This window comes from Prionailurus viverrinus, chromosome D3, assembly GCF_022837055.1.
Source record: "Prionailurus viverrinus isolate Anna chromosome D3, UM_Priviv_1.0, whole genome shotgun sequence".
Taxonomy (NCBI): Eukaryota; Metazoa; Chordata; class Mammalia; order Carnivora; family Felidae; genus Prionailurus; species Prionailurus viverrinus.
This window is the reverse complement of record NC_062572.1, coordinates 54,991,811-55,008,278: the sequence shown is the minus strand read 5'-3', so window position 1 is coordinate 55,008,278 and position 16,468 is coordinate 54,991,811. Positions and strand designations below refer to the sequence as shown.

Below are 16,468 nucleotides of genomic sequence, written 5' to 3'. Positions count from 1 at the left end.
GGTATATTTCATTTGCAATTCACTTGTTAATGGTACCGGGTACAAGAATGGCCTGAGGCTGTCTAAAGAATTAGAACATTCTATCCTATCCCATTGATTTCAGTGAATCACAGGCCTGTTATACAGACGGGATTTTGCTGGTGCTACAATTTTAATAAAACCATAGTCACCTATCAGTTTCATTTTATGGCAATTTCCTAAGATTAAACACCAAAAACCTTATCAGGTCAGCATGGTTGCTAAGTTGAAGACCCAAGGCTGGGCTATCGTCATAGATTTTCTGTTTGTTAGCAGCAGCTCTGGGGTCAACATGTACCCAGTTTGACAAACTTTGTCTTAGGACAGTGTGGGTGAAGAACTGGCAGAGCCGGCAGAGAAGTCTTCTTTCTCTTCTATAATAGCACCCTGCCCCCAGACTGAATTCCAGTCCAGTGTAGTTTGCAACGGCAATGTCATCCTGTTTGTCAGGAGGGGAGCCAGTGTGAGGTGCTGTGGTGTGGCCCAGGGTATCAGGGTAACTCACATCCTTCATTCGTTCCTCCCTGTTGTAGGTGACAGGATACTCACTTTCTCAATCAGCATTTTAATCTTACACAGAGAAAGTAAAGTGAGTCAGAGCACTTGACCTTTGTACTTTGGACTGTTTTGATTTGGACCTCAGAGGAGTTCCCAGCTCCTCTTTTTTTCTGCTCACACCCAGGAAAACGTTGCAAATTTGTTGTTATGCCTTACTGAAGGTACTCAGGAAAAATCAGTCTGATTTATCAGTCTGGGTGCAATCGGGGGAGGGAAATCACAGTAACTTGAACAGAGAAAGTTTAATATAAAAACCTTTTTAACTCTAATAGGGGATTGGTATAAGTACCGAGGACTGTAAAGAATATAGGCTTGAATGCTTGTTTTAGCAACACATGTACTAAAATTGGAACCATACAGAGAGAAGATTCGCATGGCCCCTGCACAAGGATGACACACAAATTCATGAAGCATTCCATATTAAACAACAAAACATTGAAACGGAGTACCCAGAGAAGGGCCCCACCCCTCTCCACAGCTGGAGAGGACCCAGCTGTGGTTCACTGGATGGCAGAGAAGTCTCTGTGGCATCATGCTGGTAGAAGCATGCAGGGTGCAAGGGAAAGCTGTTTACAGAGACGTGCCCCTGGAGGCATTCTGTCACAAACCATCCAGGGGGGTGTTGGAGGCAGATGCTGTCTGCTGGGTGCTGCTGGCCACTGTGCACTGCAGAAGCTGGGGTTGGCTCTGTGCACTATGGGAAGCAAGGATCTACCAGAATGGGGAACAAAAAGCCTTCCTCCTGCAGCTTCTCTCTAGTGCCCTCTGTTGGAAAAAAGTATTATCGTGCCTGTTGGCAAAGGAAAAATATTTAAGGGCCCAGATCTGTTTTCACACAGCAAGCAAAAATAATAAATTTGGAACTTAGAATTAATAGACTGATAACTGGAATACTGACCCACTAATGATTTGTTACTAAGTTTTCTAAGGCTTTACCCTTCATAGCCATATGCTTTAGGCCCAATAAACTTAAGGATATAGTGTAGGCAATTGCTTTGTATCTACCTACAAAATCTTAAGTTTCTCACCCTACAGTGCAGGAATGTTTACTACCCCAACCCTCAACCTAGCCACAGCTCAGCTAGTTCTGCATTTTCTCTGATGATCTGAAACAGTAATCCCACTTCTGGTATTGATGTCTATATCACTTAGGACTCTAAGGTTGTACATTACCAATTTGAACTAGGTAATGGGGGAGATGCATTTTTAAATTTTTTTAAAGTGTTTATTTATTTTTGAGAGAGAGAGAGAGAGAGAGAGAACATGAGCGGGAGAGGGGCAGAGAGAGAGGGAGACACAGAATCCAAAGCAGGCTGCAGGCTCTAAGCTGTCAGCACAGAGCACAATGTGGGGCTCACACCCACGGACCCTGAGATCATGACCTGAGCTGAAGTCAGACACTTAACCGACTGAGCCACCCAGCACTCCTGGGAGAAATGCATTTTAAGAATGCAGAAATATTGGGGCAGCTGAGTGACTCAGTCGGTTAAGCATCCGACTTTGGCACAGGTCACAATCTCACGGTGTGAGTTCGAGCCCTATGTCGGGCTCTGTGCTGACAGCTCAAAGCCTAGAGCTTGCTTCAGATTCTTCTCCTCTCTCTCTGCTCCTCCCCAGCTCGCATGCTCTCTCCCTCTCAAAAATAAATAAACATTAAAAAATAATTAAAAAAAAAAGAATGCAGAAATATTGCATTGAATCCCTATTGGTCAAGTTTCTTTGCCCTGCAAGTAATAGAAAACCAAGTATTAAAATGGCTTAAGCTGGGGCACGTGGCTCAGTCAGTGAAGCATCTGACTCTTGGTTTCGGCTCAGGTCATGACCTCATGGCTTATAAGTTCGAGCCCTGAGTTGGGCTCCACACTGACAACATGGAGACTGCTTGGGATTCTCTCCCTCTCTCTCTGTCCCTCCTCTGCTCTCTCTGTCTCTCTAAATAAATAATTTCTTTTAATGGCTTAAGCAATAAATAGAATTCTCTAGTTCACATGATTCCATGGTAAAGCTGAGATGATGCATATTTGAAACCAGAGGCTCAAAAGATACCTCATGATTTAGTTTTTTCACTTTCTCTTGGCTCTGCTTTCCTTGGATTCCTTTTGGTCTCAGGCAGATTCTTCCCTCATAGTGGTCTCCAAATGCTAAATTATTTGAGCTGAAGATACTCAGTGTGAGAAACAACAATAACAACAGCACCACCACAACAACAAAAACTGTCTTCTTAAGAATTCCATCAAAAGTCTTATAATTAAGTGATACTAATCCAGATTGGTGGCTCAAAACAATAAATATCTAAGAGAATGTACAAACATTACTAATAGGGGAAAACAGAAGCAAGCAAAGCTTCTTCTAAAAGCTTTCTAAAGCTTCTTAAAACCTTAAACTTTATCCCAAGTCTGGAGAGAGACAAGTGGGTGGAAAAAAATAGCAACAGGGAGGAGAGTTGTTCAGTCTCTATATTTAAATACTTTATTTTTGAAATCTCAAGAACGTTACCAGTGAGATGATACCTCTTTCCTAAATTTCACTGACAATTATAATTTCCCAAACTGGCATAGACTTATATTTACACCATGGTATTTGGTTTACCCACATACCAATTTTGTTTGTTTGTTTGTTTGTTTGTTTGTTGTGATAAAAATATATATAAAATTTACCATTTTAACCTTTTTTTTGAGATTTTATTTTTAAGTAATCTCTACACCCAACATGGGGCTCAAACTCATAACCCCAGGATCAAGAGTTGCAGACTCCCCCAACTGAGCCAGCCAGGGCCCCCTCATTTTAACCATCTTCAAGTGCATAGTCTAGTGGTAACTATATGCGCCTTGTTATGTAACAAGTGAACTTTTTCATCTTTTGAAACTGAAGTTCTATATTTATTGACCAACAACTCCCCTTTTCCCCTTCCCTCTTGCCCTGACGACCACCATTCTATTTTCTGTTCCTAAGAGTTTGACTACATTATTAAAAACTTTTTATTAGAAAGTTATTATTTCTCTTTAAGATAGTTTTCCAACCAGTGTGCCTTAAGACTGAATATTTGGAGAACACATTTTTGAAATACTGTCAAAGGACAGTATGATTTTACTTACAAAATTTTGACCGTCTTCCATACATTGTTTAAGAATGTGTCAAAGGAACAAGGTTAAATACACTTAGAGGTATAGTAAAATATATATATTATATGTCAAGACATATAATAGTCTTTTACACATTTCCTTCATTTTATCTGATTACCTGGGCTAGGCAATTTTATTTGGTTACCTAAGTGAACTCTAGCAAATTACTACGCTGTGTAATGTGGAGCAAATTAAAATCAGCAACTGTAATATATAATGTACAATGGTCTCTCAGAATTAGCACCGTACCTCCAATCGTACTGAATGAAGGCGAAATAATACTGCTTCTCCTGTAAGAGCTATACCAGTGGCCTGAATTGCTGCTTTAGAATCCTGTCTATGAGAGAATCTGTATAGTAGATTGGCTCACTTGACCGGCAGTTGTACATCTAGAGAAAAGAGATGCATCTAGGTCAAAGGCTTTACTCATTAAAGGAATATCTTGCCAATACTCCTCAAACTAGAATTTATTTACCAATTTTTCCCCAGATATTTATTGAGTGCCTAAAGATGCGTGGCATTGTGCCAAGTTCTAGGGAAAAAATATTGAGCAAATTCAGAGATAATGCTGCTCTCTTTATTATAATTTCGCTCCCCATATATACTTTACTAGTAAGAAAAAAATATGCTAAGGAGCTAACATGAGTATTCTAATCAATTTATCAGCTATTCATTTTTCCATCCAACAAACATGTTACAATAAACTATCTTCCCCCCCCCCCCCAAATTCATGTATTGAAACCCTAACCTCCCATGTGATAGTGTTTGGAGATAGGGCCTGCGGGAGGTAATTAGGATCAGATGAGATCATGAAGGTGCCCTCGTGATGGGATTAATGCCCTTACAAGAGAGAGTTTTCTTATGTTGTCTCTGTCATGTGAGGACACAGCAAGAAGGTGGCCATCTGAAAGCCAGAGAGCTCTCACTAGAAACCAAACCCTGATGGACCTTGATGTTGGACTTTTCAGCCTACAGAACTATGACAAAGTAAATTTCTGTTGTGTAACCCACCCAGTATGTGGTATTTTATTACGACAGCCCTAGCAGACTAAGACACATGTATTGAGTTTATAGTAAGCCTCTGTGAAGATAAATGCCATGCCTTGCCCTCAAGGAAATTCCAGTCTCATGAGTATCAGGTATATAAACAAAGAAATATGATAAATGTAGCAATGGAGGTGTGGTTGAGGGATAGTGATGATATAAAGGATGGTGCTGTTGACTCTACTTTGGATGGCTGACAAAAGTCTTTTCAGAGAAATCGTGAAACTTATTTTAGGCCAAGGAAGTATATAAAATTGCAGAGGCATGAAACAATATGATTTATTGGGGGTAGGAGGACTAGAGCAACAATAAAATATTTCCTAAGAATTTGGAAATAGTGAATAGGATTGCCCTCTGGGAGTTAAATTAAAACTAACCATAAATGCCAGAGTTTAAATGTGATAATTTAGAGATAAAATTATTTCCAGGCTGACCTGACAGTAAACTGAAAAATGTATTAACGTATTTAATGACAGTGTCAACCAAAAGGCCACATTTTACAAAGTATTGGACTTGGGATGTCTGGCTGGCTCAGTTGGTAGAGACTGCAACTCTTGACATCTGGGTCATGAGTTTGAACCCCATACTTGGCATAGTGATTACTTTAAAAAAAAATAGGGGCTCCTGGGTGGCTTAGTTGGTTAAGCATCTGACTTCAGCTCAGGTCGTGATCTTGTAGTTCATGAGTTCAAGCCCTGCATCGGGCTCTGTGCTGACAGCTCAGAGCCTGGAGCCTGCTTTGGATTCTGTGTCTCCCCCTCTCTCTGCCCTCCCCTGCTCACACTCTGTCTCTCTCTGTCTCAAATATAAATAAACATTTAAAAAAACAACAACAAAGAAAAAGAGGTCTTTAAAACAATAAAAAAATATTGGACTCTAATTTATGTCCTCCCTTTTTTTGTTAATATGAATGGCAGTGCAATAAATATAATCCTGCACATAGGTTCCATTTTGGATTAGAGTGCCAGGAAATATTTCCAGAATAGAATATTGTGTCCAGAGGTAAAATGCCACCACCAAATTGTTTTGGAATGTGTAAATTATGCCATTAATGCTTCTACAAAGTGCCAGTTCCACCACATCTTTCTGTGAAGAACTATTAATTGAGAAATTTTGCTGATAGACTGATTGAAAAAAATATCTATTGAGAGATCACACTATGCCAGACATTGTGTTAAGAGAGAAAAATGGTTATCATTATAATTTTTTTGTTTAATATCTTTGATAAATAGTAATAGTTTCACATTTTATATATATGTGCTTTACGATGTTTCTTCATTGTTAACTATATTTTTACATTCATTGCATATTTATTGTTATGGCTGAATGTTATCTCCCAAAATTCATGTTGAAGTCCTAACCCCCAATGTGATGGCATTTGGAGTTACTACTTTGAGAAGTAACTAGGTTTAGATGAGTTCATAAGGGTGGACCTCCCCCCCCCCCCCATGATATGATTAATTCTTTTATAGAAAGAGGAAGAGAACAGAGTTTGCTGTGCCTGTGCTATGTGAAGGTGGCCATCTACAGGGCAGGAATAGGGGTCTCCCCAAGAACTGAATCTGCTGACACCTTGATCTTGAACTTCCCAGCCTCCAGAACTGTAAGAAATAAATGTCTGTTGTGTAAGTCACCCAGTCTATGGTATTTTATTATAACAGCCTGAGTTAAGACACCTATTGAGGTATTCTTACTAATTCTAAGATCATGACCTGAGCTTACTAATTCCAGGGACCCCTGGGTGGCTTAGTCAGTTAAGCGTCCAACTCTTGATTTCAGCTCAGGCCATGACCTCACAATTCATGAGTTCGAGCCCTGCATCCGGCTCTGCACAGACATCATGAAGCCTGCTTGGGACTTTCTGTCTTTCCCTCTCTGCCTCTCCCCCGTGTTCTCTCACTCACTCAAAATAAATAAATAATTTTTTTCTAATGTTTATTTATTTTTGAGAGAGAGCGCGCGAGAAACAGGGAGAGAGGGGGACACAGAATCCAAAGCAGGTTCCAGGGTCCGAGCTGTCAGTACAGAGCCCAATACAGGGCTTGAATTCACGAACTGTGAGTTCATGACTTGAGCCGAAGTCAGACGCTTCACCAGCTGAGCCACCCAGGCGCCCCATCAAAATAAATAAATTAGTTTAAAAAAATTAAAAAATAAAAGGCACATTAAGATGTTGGGTAAGGGAGCTTGGATGGATGGCTCAGTCAGTTAAGCATCCAACTCTTGATTTTGGCTCAGGACATGATCTCACAGATTATAAGATTGAGACCCATGTCAGGGGGAGCCTGCTTGAGATTTTCTCTCTCTTCCCCTCCTGCTCAAAATAAATAAAGAAACATTAAAAAAATTTTTAAAGATGTTGGGTAGTTTAGTGGTGCCTGCATTCAAGGGATTTATATTCTAAAGAGGACACTGAATAAAAATGAAAATAAACACGTAAGCTAATTTCAAATTCTAATAACAGTTAAGAAGAAACTATAGTAGGCAAATGACAAAATGGGGAAGAGTTTTTGGCTAGAATTATGAGGAAATATCTGGTGAGAAACGACATTTGAGCAGAGAGTTTGAATGATTTAGAGGCAGACACACCAAACTCCAGAGAAAGAGCCTTCAAACAACAGGAATAGAAAGTACCATGGCACAGGGACCACCTTAACCTTGGTGTGGTTAGTGAACCTAGAGACCAGTGTGGCTGGGGTGTCAGGATCAAGGAGAAGAAGAGTGTAGTAAAGTGAAATTGGAGAGGTAGGTAGGGGCCAGATCATGAAAGTCTTTTGAAGAGAATGGGAAGGCATTTGGGTTTTATTCTAGAAGATGATTTCGATTACAATTGTAATCCCAGAGATGGTGAGAAATGGATGGATTTAAATACATTTTGATAAGTTGCTGATGAATTGATCAGAATTTCAGACATTCTAATTCTGTACCCCTGGGAAGGGCCCAGAAAAATGCAGTTAACAAGTAACACAAGTGGCTCTGATGAAGTATACTGAGAAAATATATTTGTAAGGAACTGAGAACACACCTGACATTTCTTTTAATGAAAAGGAAAAAGTGATTTAAAAAATGAAATTATTTTTTTATGTTTGAGAAACTATAAGAGCTTTCATTTGGTACAATGATCCCAAACTTTGAGTAAAATTAAGCAAAAATTACCATAGCAAAATGAGTATCAGTTCATGTTTCTAAAAAGCTGGTCTCGTTTTAACTTTTTGCCTCTCTTTTCCATATGTATTTTTTTTTAAGTAAACTCTGCCCCCAAGGTGGGTCTCAAACTCATGACCCTGAGATCAAGAGTGGCATACTCTACTGACTGAACCAACAAGGTGCCCCTCCACATGTTGTTTTGTTTGTTTGTTTGTTTTATTAGTTTATTTTGAAAGAGTGAGAGAGGGAGAACACAGGAAGGGCAGAGAGAGAGGGATGGAGAGAGAATCCGAAGCAGGCTCTGCACTGTCAGCACAGAGCCTGATGTGGGACATGAACCTCTGAGATCATGACCTGAGCTGAAATAGAGAGTCAGAGGCTTCACCAGCTGAGCCACCCAGTGCCCTTTTCCACAAGTATTTTTAATACCTTTTCCCTGTGGACCTCCCGATGTCTGCCTCCCGGCTTGTGCTTCTGTGGTTAGCATTCCAATATCCAGTTCTCTTCTACCTAAGGCAATTGCATTTCCCCAATGCCTTGATATCACATATGGCCATGACTTGCTTTGGCAAATGCAATGTGAGTGCAAATGACCTGTGTAATCAACTCTTGAGCCCACTGTGATGAGGGATGACTGGGGAAGCCCATGGTAATACACAAATGCCATGAGACCAAAACAGCCTGGGATTCTGAGACTGGAGAACAGCTGTCAAGAGAATAGGCAGGATCCACAGTTGACTGAGTGAGCACTGGGCTCTGGGGTTGTTTGTAATTGCAGCATGACTTTATCTACCTTGATCAATCTCTTCCTGGGGGAGTTCCTGGGGGTTCACCTTCATTGGGCTCTCACACGGCTGCTCTGTGGCAATGATTAGCTTTAATCAAGACCCACCTGTGGCCTTCTCTGGAACCTCCAAGATTAAAATACCAGATGATTTTCCAGTAATAAGCTAGAAACTTAAATATATCTTAGCCTCAAAGATCTCAGACATAGGTGTCCCTCTGCCATATATTGTCATCTTCAGTAAAGACAATCTAGATGATAAAGGTAAGTCTTCTCAACCCATTCTGGACTGCTTCTATCTTTTAGGATGCACTCAGTAAACAGTCATCAGAGGTCACGTCAATAGCACCTGTGTTCTGTCCTGTACCTCTTGTGGAAAACCCAAAAAACTTTCGTCTGTTTGAATATATTCACATCTGAAGTACACATGATTGTTACATAGTATGTATTTAGCATAAATACATAGTATGTATTCAGCAAGGAGTAGGATTTATAGAGTTCATTTACATCTTACCTTTTAAATTTCAATGAGGCCCTTTGGAGACAGAACCAGTAATAACTCCATGATGCTCAGCATTACCTTGGCCTAAATCTGGGTTTCTAAACCTCAGCACTATGACCTTTTGGACAGGGTAATTCTTTGCTGTGGAGAGTTGACCTATACATTGTAGACGTTGAACAGCATCCCTGGCCTCTCTCTATGTAGCCACATCCCTGGCCAACAGCACACCTGAGCTATGACAACCAAAAATGTCCCTAGGCATTGCTAAATGTCTCCCGGGAGGTAAAATGACCTAACTACTGGCCTAAAGGAAGGTATATGTTTGCGATAGATATTCCTGAACAATGACAATTTAAAAAGCTAATCAAGTTTGTGTAAAAATTTATCAATATCCGTATTTAAGAACAGACACAGTAGGGGTGCCTGGGTGGCTCAGTCAGTTGACTGCCTTGATGTTGGCTCAGGTCACGATCTCGCAGTTCGTGAGATCGAGCCCTGCATCAGCCTCCTCGTTGCAGGTACTGAGCCTTTTGGGATTCTCTCTCTCTGCCCCTTCCCTGCTCTCTCTCCCTCTCTCTCTCTCAAAATAAATAAACATTACAAAAAAAAAAGCAGACACAGTAGATATTTTAGTGAAAGCAATGGTCCTGCCATTCTTTATTTCTAACAATAATACATATTTACAGAAGGAAAAGAATTGTACATTTTAAATTCTGATCACTATACAGATTTGTTGTTGTAGTTGAGTAATAAAGGAATGAATTTCTCAGTGACTTTTTAAAATCCCTAAAATCAATGTTTAAAGGTACAAATGATACTATAAACATTGAATAACTGGAGTACACTCACTTCGAAATGAAAGACACCTAACACCAGGTAAAGAAACAAAGCAGATCTCTCTTAGGAGATCTGATCTGAAACTCTCTTTATCCTAGATTCACAATCCAATTTTTCAAGCTACAATTTAGAAACTTGGGTTAAAAAGCCCACAGAGGAAAATCTCCGTAGGTTTGTGTTGGGTTAGAAGAATTTGATCTTTAAAGAGTAACACGTGAACCAGTTTTTCCTTTATAAGGTCTTGAAAAAATTGCATCTTGAAGCACTATAGAGAAAGTAAAATATTTTGTTAATAGTCAACAGCTTCAAATACTGGTTCTCATCCCACCCCCCCCAACCCCCTGGTTTGATTGAGAAATAATGGACATACATCACTGTATACTTATGTTTAAGATGTACAGTATGAGAGTTTGATTTACGGTTTTCATTTTTTTGAAACAATGAATTGTCAATTCCTTTTTATAAACGGTTAAAGGCACAGTGAAACAATGAGCATTTGCACTTCACCATGTTAGACCTCAAGATAATTAATTCAGAAGGCAAAATAATTCAGGCGGCCAGCACCTCGTTTGTCCTGTAGGTGGCAAAATTATCCTAAGAGGAATCCAGGGACAGGATGCAGAATTGCTGTGCTGAAGTTAATAGTGGTAAAGGATTTAAAGCTTGCCTTAAAATATGGTTTTCAACGTTTTGAAGTTTTTTTGTTTTACAGATTTAAAGATGCCTTTTGTGTTGCTCTGAATTAATAAAGCTTTATTTTTCTGGATAATCAGTACTAATGCTCAGAAATAAATTATTATTATTATTATTATTATTATTTATTTTTTTTTTTTTTAGGGACTAGATTTTCAGTCTGGTTATCTTTGAAAAATGCCTCTCTTTTTGTACTTGTCGTCTAGCAGGTTTTGCTTTATTGGATGGTCCATCCAAATTGCAGGACAAGAGCTTGTGAAACTAAAAACCTCTTCCTACTTGTTTGCAGCTGTAAAAAGCAAGCTTGAAGCCAGTATCTAAAAGAGAGGAAATAAGGCCCTCTAGATTTCATCCGGTTTTATGTTTTTCTAATTACCTCACAGAGGATGGCAGAATAGTAAGCAAGACTTTAAAGAAGGAATGGATAATTATAAAACATTTGGGGCAGCGTGATTATGACTACATTTATGTGTAAGAAACAAAGTTTATAATGATTACAATTAAAAAGCTAAGTATAGCCAAATATTTTATCCTCGGTTGTTATCACTAGTCTTCATAGCTTCCTTTTCTTCCTTTCAATACAGAAACATCATTCTATGTCCTGGATTCATCATTAAAGATCCAGATATGAAAAAACAGAGTCATCAGGTAACCACCAGTGACAAGCACTATATATATAGTTATTTGAAGAAGTAAGACTAAATGGGGGATAGAAGGGAGACAGTATAGTATGTTATACCAATATGTTCTGGAAATGCTGACATAGTATGACTTTTAAAAATAGAGAATGGGTAGAGCAAATGAAAAAATTTTAATTGTTTCAGTTACCATATTGGTGATGGTGGTTTTAGCATTGTTATTCTGAGGCTGCTGCATGTGTAAGGTAAATAAAGGAAGTGAATAATTGTGGGATAGTCTAACTCTATCATGCCCTGTGTTCTTGAAAACCAAGATTCTCGGTGTAGAAAATGGAGATATAGTAGTAACAGGAAGGATTAAGTAAAATCCCTGTAGTACTCAACTTGACTTGGAAATTTTACAATAAACTCAGAAAGTGTCTTATCTTGTGAAAAAAAATAGGTATTTCCTAGCTCTCTCCTACAAAGCATGGCTAAGCTACTAGCAATGAGCATGCATAGAGTCCTGATTATGATTTTGAAATGCCATTTCTCACTGAAAGTAACCAAGCTTTTTAGAGAGATGGCTGATTCCAGGTCTGGGGCAAATAACACACAAGTTGAGCCTGGATCTTCTGAGATAGCAAGGAAACTATTAAAGATGGCTAGTGTAGTGTCAAAACGACTCAGCACCAACTTGGGGTGGCTCCCAATAGCCAGATATGGGACAATTTGAACTTCAATAAGGTAATATTTGAAATGGGTTGAGGCCTATCAAACATGTTTGAATTCATGAGTTCATAACACTGAAAAAAAAAAAAAAAGAAAAAGTGATCTTTGGAAGAAATAGGAAACAAGTTTATTATCTTGAAAATTAGTAAATAAAGGGAAAATACAAACATTTACTTTCCCTTTCCTATACAAATCTGACCATTGGTCAACCAAATAGTAGATGTGGGGAAACATCTCTTTATAAAAATGTTCCAACTAATAAATGAAAGAGAAATGATAGGGTTAGAATATCCTCCAACTCACAATAAATCAATGGATCAAGGCATTGAGTATCAATTTCAGCTGACATCACGAAAAGAGAGAACCAGACATTGTGTGCCCTCTGATGAAAGAACACACCATGACCTATAATCTTGCCAAAAAGGATTAAACCTGAGTCTATTATATTTGGATCCATGTGTCAATATTCAGAGGAAAGAGGAACATGCTGAATTGCACCATGAGTATGCAAACAGCAAAATACAGGCTGTGGATAACTCTATCCAGACCAAGTTCTTAACTAATAATACATTTTAAGGAAAAGAAAAAACCTACAGATTAAAAATACACACTTAGGTATTAATATCACCGTAGTGGTTACTCCTGTGGAAGACAGCTAATAACTGTGAGTGGATACACAGAGGACATCCAGAGTGGCTGGCAGAGTTCTAAAACTGTTTCCTACATTTTCTGTTTGGTTTTCAGTATTTATATTTTATTTTATTTTTTCTAAAAGATAAAAGTAAAAAAAAAATCAAAGCCCTTAGGATTTTCCACTAAAAATTATGAATATGAACACTTCTATAAATATCAGCTAAAGGTCCTTAAGAAATTACCTATATTATAGAAATATTTCTAAATAATAAGCTACAAATATTTGAAAAATACAATACTAAATTCTTATTGTGCATAGTTATAAAAAGTCAAAAGATTAAGTATACATTGTTAACACATTTACTTTGTTTACAGTATTATGTTTTATAATTTGGTTAAGCGGACTTTGTTGACTTCCAAGATTTTCCTTTCCTACTTTGATACAAGGCTACCCATATTATTCTGTTAGAGATTAGATAAGCACTAGAGCAGATTTCAGGTTTCCTTGAATGTCCATACTTGGTTTCATTCTCCATCTTTTTACATAGAACAAATATAAGTTATCTTGCCCAACTATGATGATAGTTATTAATCTATAGCATTACACATAGTATCATCCAATTTGCAAATAAAGATCGTTCACCCACATATCCTGCCTCATGTTCTCTTCTATACCTTGGTGGCTGATGGAGACTATTTTTTGTTAAGTGTCTAAGAAAGTCAAGAATGTAAAACAGATTTAAACCATCCCAATGAAAGCAGTTTTAAAATGCAATATAACAATAAACATAGACAAACATATAACTGTGTTGTACATTTTTGCCCATCGAACATTGACAATTTCCCTCCAATTGTTCGAGCAGCATCTTAACAAATGGTGCAATTGAATGGTCTCCTCTCCTTTCCTTTGAATAAAATTATGTGGTGTTTGAGTGATTCACATATTCCAGAAGTGACCGGTCTAAAACCCTTCGGATAAGAGCTTCCTCAATTATATTAAAATCCTACAATAAAGAAAAATAATTAGAAACATAGAATCAGAGATGATAGTTTTCAGCAACTGGAGGATAAAGGTCAAGGCAATGCCTCATTTTGCAGGAAAGTAGAGCTCTGAATTTAGTGACCTGTCCCACGTTTCCACAGGAACTCTCATAAACTTATCCCAGAACTTTTGCTTTAGGGCTAGTACATTTTTCTAGTTCTTCTTAATGCATAACAATTAACTTGTTATTGTCATAGTAGAATAGCCTTGATTTGGAGTTTACACTAGTAATCTTTAGTCAACATTATAAATCATGGTCAGGGTGCTATGTTCCAAGTAAACTTCTAATATGGAGTAAAGTCAAGACATTCCCCTAGAATTAACCAATCCCACGACTTCTACTGAATATCTATCTCTGAAAAATATATTGAACACAAAACTCTTTCTCCTTGCCTCCCGATGGTCAAAATGGCTTTCGAACCTTTAAGTTATCACGTGCTGTAAATAAAACAAAAACTATTAAGAGCCCTATCCTGTGCAACTCATCTCCTCTTCTATAATAATAATAATAATAATAATAATAATAAGGTAAAGTCTCTATTGGAAATCTATTCTAAAACATAAAAGCATAAATGCAAATCAACAAAATCCAAAGGAAAGCCACAAGGCCTAGGTGAGAACAAGATCTGGACAAATCCTGGTTTTTTCTTAGGCAATTTATTAACTTTTGAGCTTCAGATGTTTCATAGCTAGTGACGACAGTAACACAATACTCACTTCATAGAAGCTGCTGCAAGGAATAAAATGAGATAATATGCCTAAAGTGCTTAGTATAGTACTTGGTAGCTTGGGAAACCAAAAAGTCAAAACAAACAATACTGCTTCTACCTTATTTCCACATCCAAGAATATGGTTTTGAGGGGGTTGAAAGTACTCTCATCAAAGTCGCTTCCTCCTGACCAGCCCTGAATCATACTTTGAAAAATTTCGAGAAGAATGGAGTGACTATGAATAGCCAGAACAGATATGAAATCAACCTAGTTTTTAAAACACCTAGCAGAGCTAAGGGAAAGAGGAAGCCCTATGTGTTGTAAAACACGAGAACATATAGACCGGAACCAGCCTCTGTTGAGGCCCTGTGAGCTTCAGCAGCCAGAGAAGACATTATTTGAGCGCTGGAGCTGAGAACATGAAGCCTCTGTTGTGTAGCCTGTTCAGTTCTTCAAGTGGTCCTAGTACCCCCATTTATCCTCTCCCCATCTCCAACTTGCCTAACGCCCTTGCCCAAACTGTGCATATCACTTTACATGCACTATCAAATTTAAGTCTCTCAAGACCTTATGGGACAAAGTGGTTTTACTCTCCTCACTTATCAAATGAACAGACAGGCTCAGTGGTTAAATACCTTGCCCAAGGTCACAGAGCTGTGACCGAGTTGTTACGTAAACCCAGGTCAGAACCCAAGCTCCTTGTGTTGTAACCACAGTGGGCAGATCAGAAAGCAGGGAAAAAAATTTTCAAGTGACAGTCTTCAACAATTATTGAATTCTATCTTGAAATTGCATTTAAAAAATTGCATAAAAAGAAAGCAGTAAAAAAAAAATCATCTGAAAATTGTATGCAAAGTTAAATTTAGCCCTTAATATTTCATGTATTTAGATAGAGGAAACAATAAAATATACTATTTCAGAACATGGCTATGAGGGATTTCCTCCCATAATAGGCAATACCCCCTTTGCTGAAAGGGACTCAGGGGATAACACATTACCCTCACATGGCAACACATGGAGCAAAGTAGAACAAAGGCTACATTAACTTTTGGCTTGTTGTTCTCATTCCTGATCATGGGAAATACAGTCATAAGTTAGAACTATTCATACTACATCTAACTTTTCTTCCATCTTAAAAAAAAAAAAAAATCTTGGGTGGGGGAGAGGGAATTGGATGAAGGTGGTTGAAAGGTACAAACTTTCACTTATAAGATAAATAAATACTGGGGATGTAATGCACAACATGAAGGCTATAGTTACCACCAATATATGGCATATTTGGAAGCTAAAAGTTCTCATCACAAAGAAAAATTGTTTATTTTGCATCTATATGAGATGATGGATGTTAAGTAAAATTATTGGTGGTAATCATTTCACAATACATAAACAAGTCATTATACTGTATACCTTAAACTTACACAGTGCTGTAAGTCAATTACTAATAATACTGAAAGAAAAAAATTCTTTTTTAATTTTTTAAATTTTTATTTTTTTGAGAGTATGCATGAGCGCATGTGAGCAGGGAGGGGCAAAGGAAGAGCGAGAGTGACCATGTTAACAGGCCCTACACCCACCACAGACCCCGATATGGGACTTGATCCCACGACCATGAGATCATGACCTGAGACAAAATCAAGAGTCAGATGCTCAACTGACTGAGCCACCCAGGTGCCCCCCGAAAAATTCTTAATACAATGAGATTAGCCATGAGTTGGTAATTACTGATGGGTAGTTATTGATGACATGTGGGAGTTCATGGTGCTGTTCTGGCTACCTTTGTACATGTTTATAATTTTTCCTAATAAAAATTAGGAAAATTAGAAAAAAATTAGAAATTATTTTCTAATAATTCTAATTTTCTAGAAATTAGAAAAAAATTAGAAAAAAATTAGAAAAAATTTTCAGTTTTGTAAAAGTCCAATAAACATGACTTTTATGTTTTATGGAATTTAAATAAAACATGACCTGTGTGTCTTACTACACTGATAACACCATATCTGTTATTAGCCATTCAGTGTAGTATCAACTG

The 16,468-nt window shown here is 37.9% G+C and overlaps 1 protein-coding gene and 1 non-coding gene across 3 annotated transcripts in view; one reads left to right on the top strand and one right to left on the bottom strand.

Moving 5' to 3' along the window:
* The window catches only part of RNF125 (ring finger protein 125), a 54,951-nt gene that overhangs the window by 5,105 nt on the left and 33,378 nt on the right, over nt 1-16,468 (bottom strand). Inside the window, exon 6 of one of the 2 annotated variants that reach the window (XM_047828527.1) lies at nt 9,801-13,691. The exons of the other annotated variant lie outside the window; for it this stretch is intronic. Coding sequence (XP_047684483.1) covers nt 13,605-13,691 — 87 coding nt within the window. The 3' untranslated portion in view covers nt 9,801-13,604. Of the gene's footprint in view, nt 1-9,800; nt 13,692-16,468 lie in introns of those variants that run through there. 2 annotated transcript variants of the gene reach the window in all.
* Nucleotides 897-1,001, top strand: LOC125149782 (U6 spliceosomal RNA). Its single transcript, XR_007146066.1, has one exon. It is a non-coding gene; the product is annotated as a U6 spliceosomal RNA (small nuclear RNA).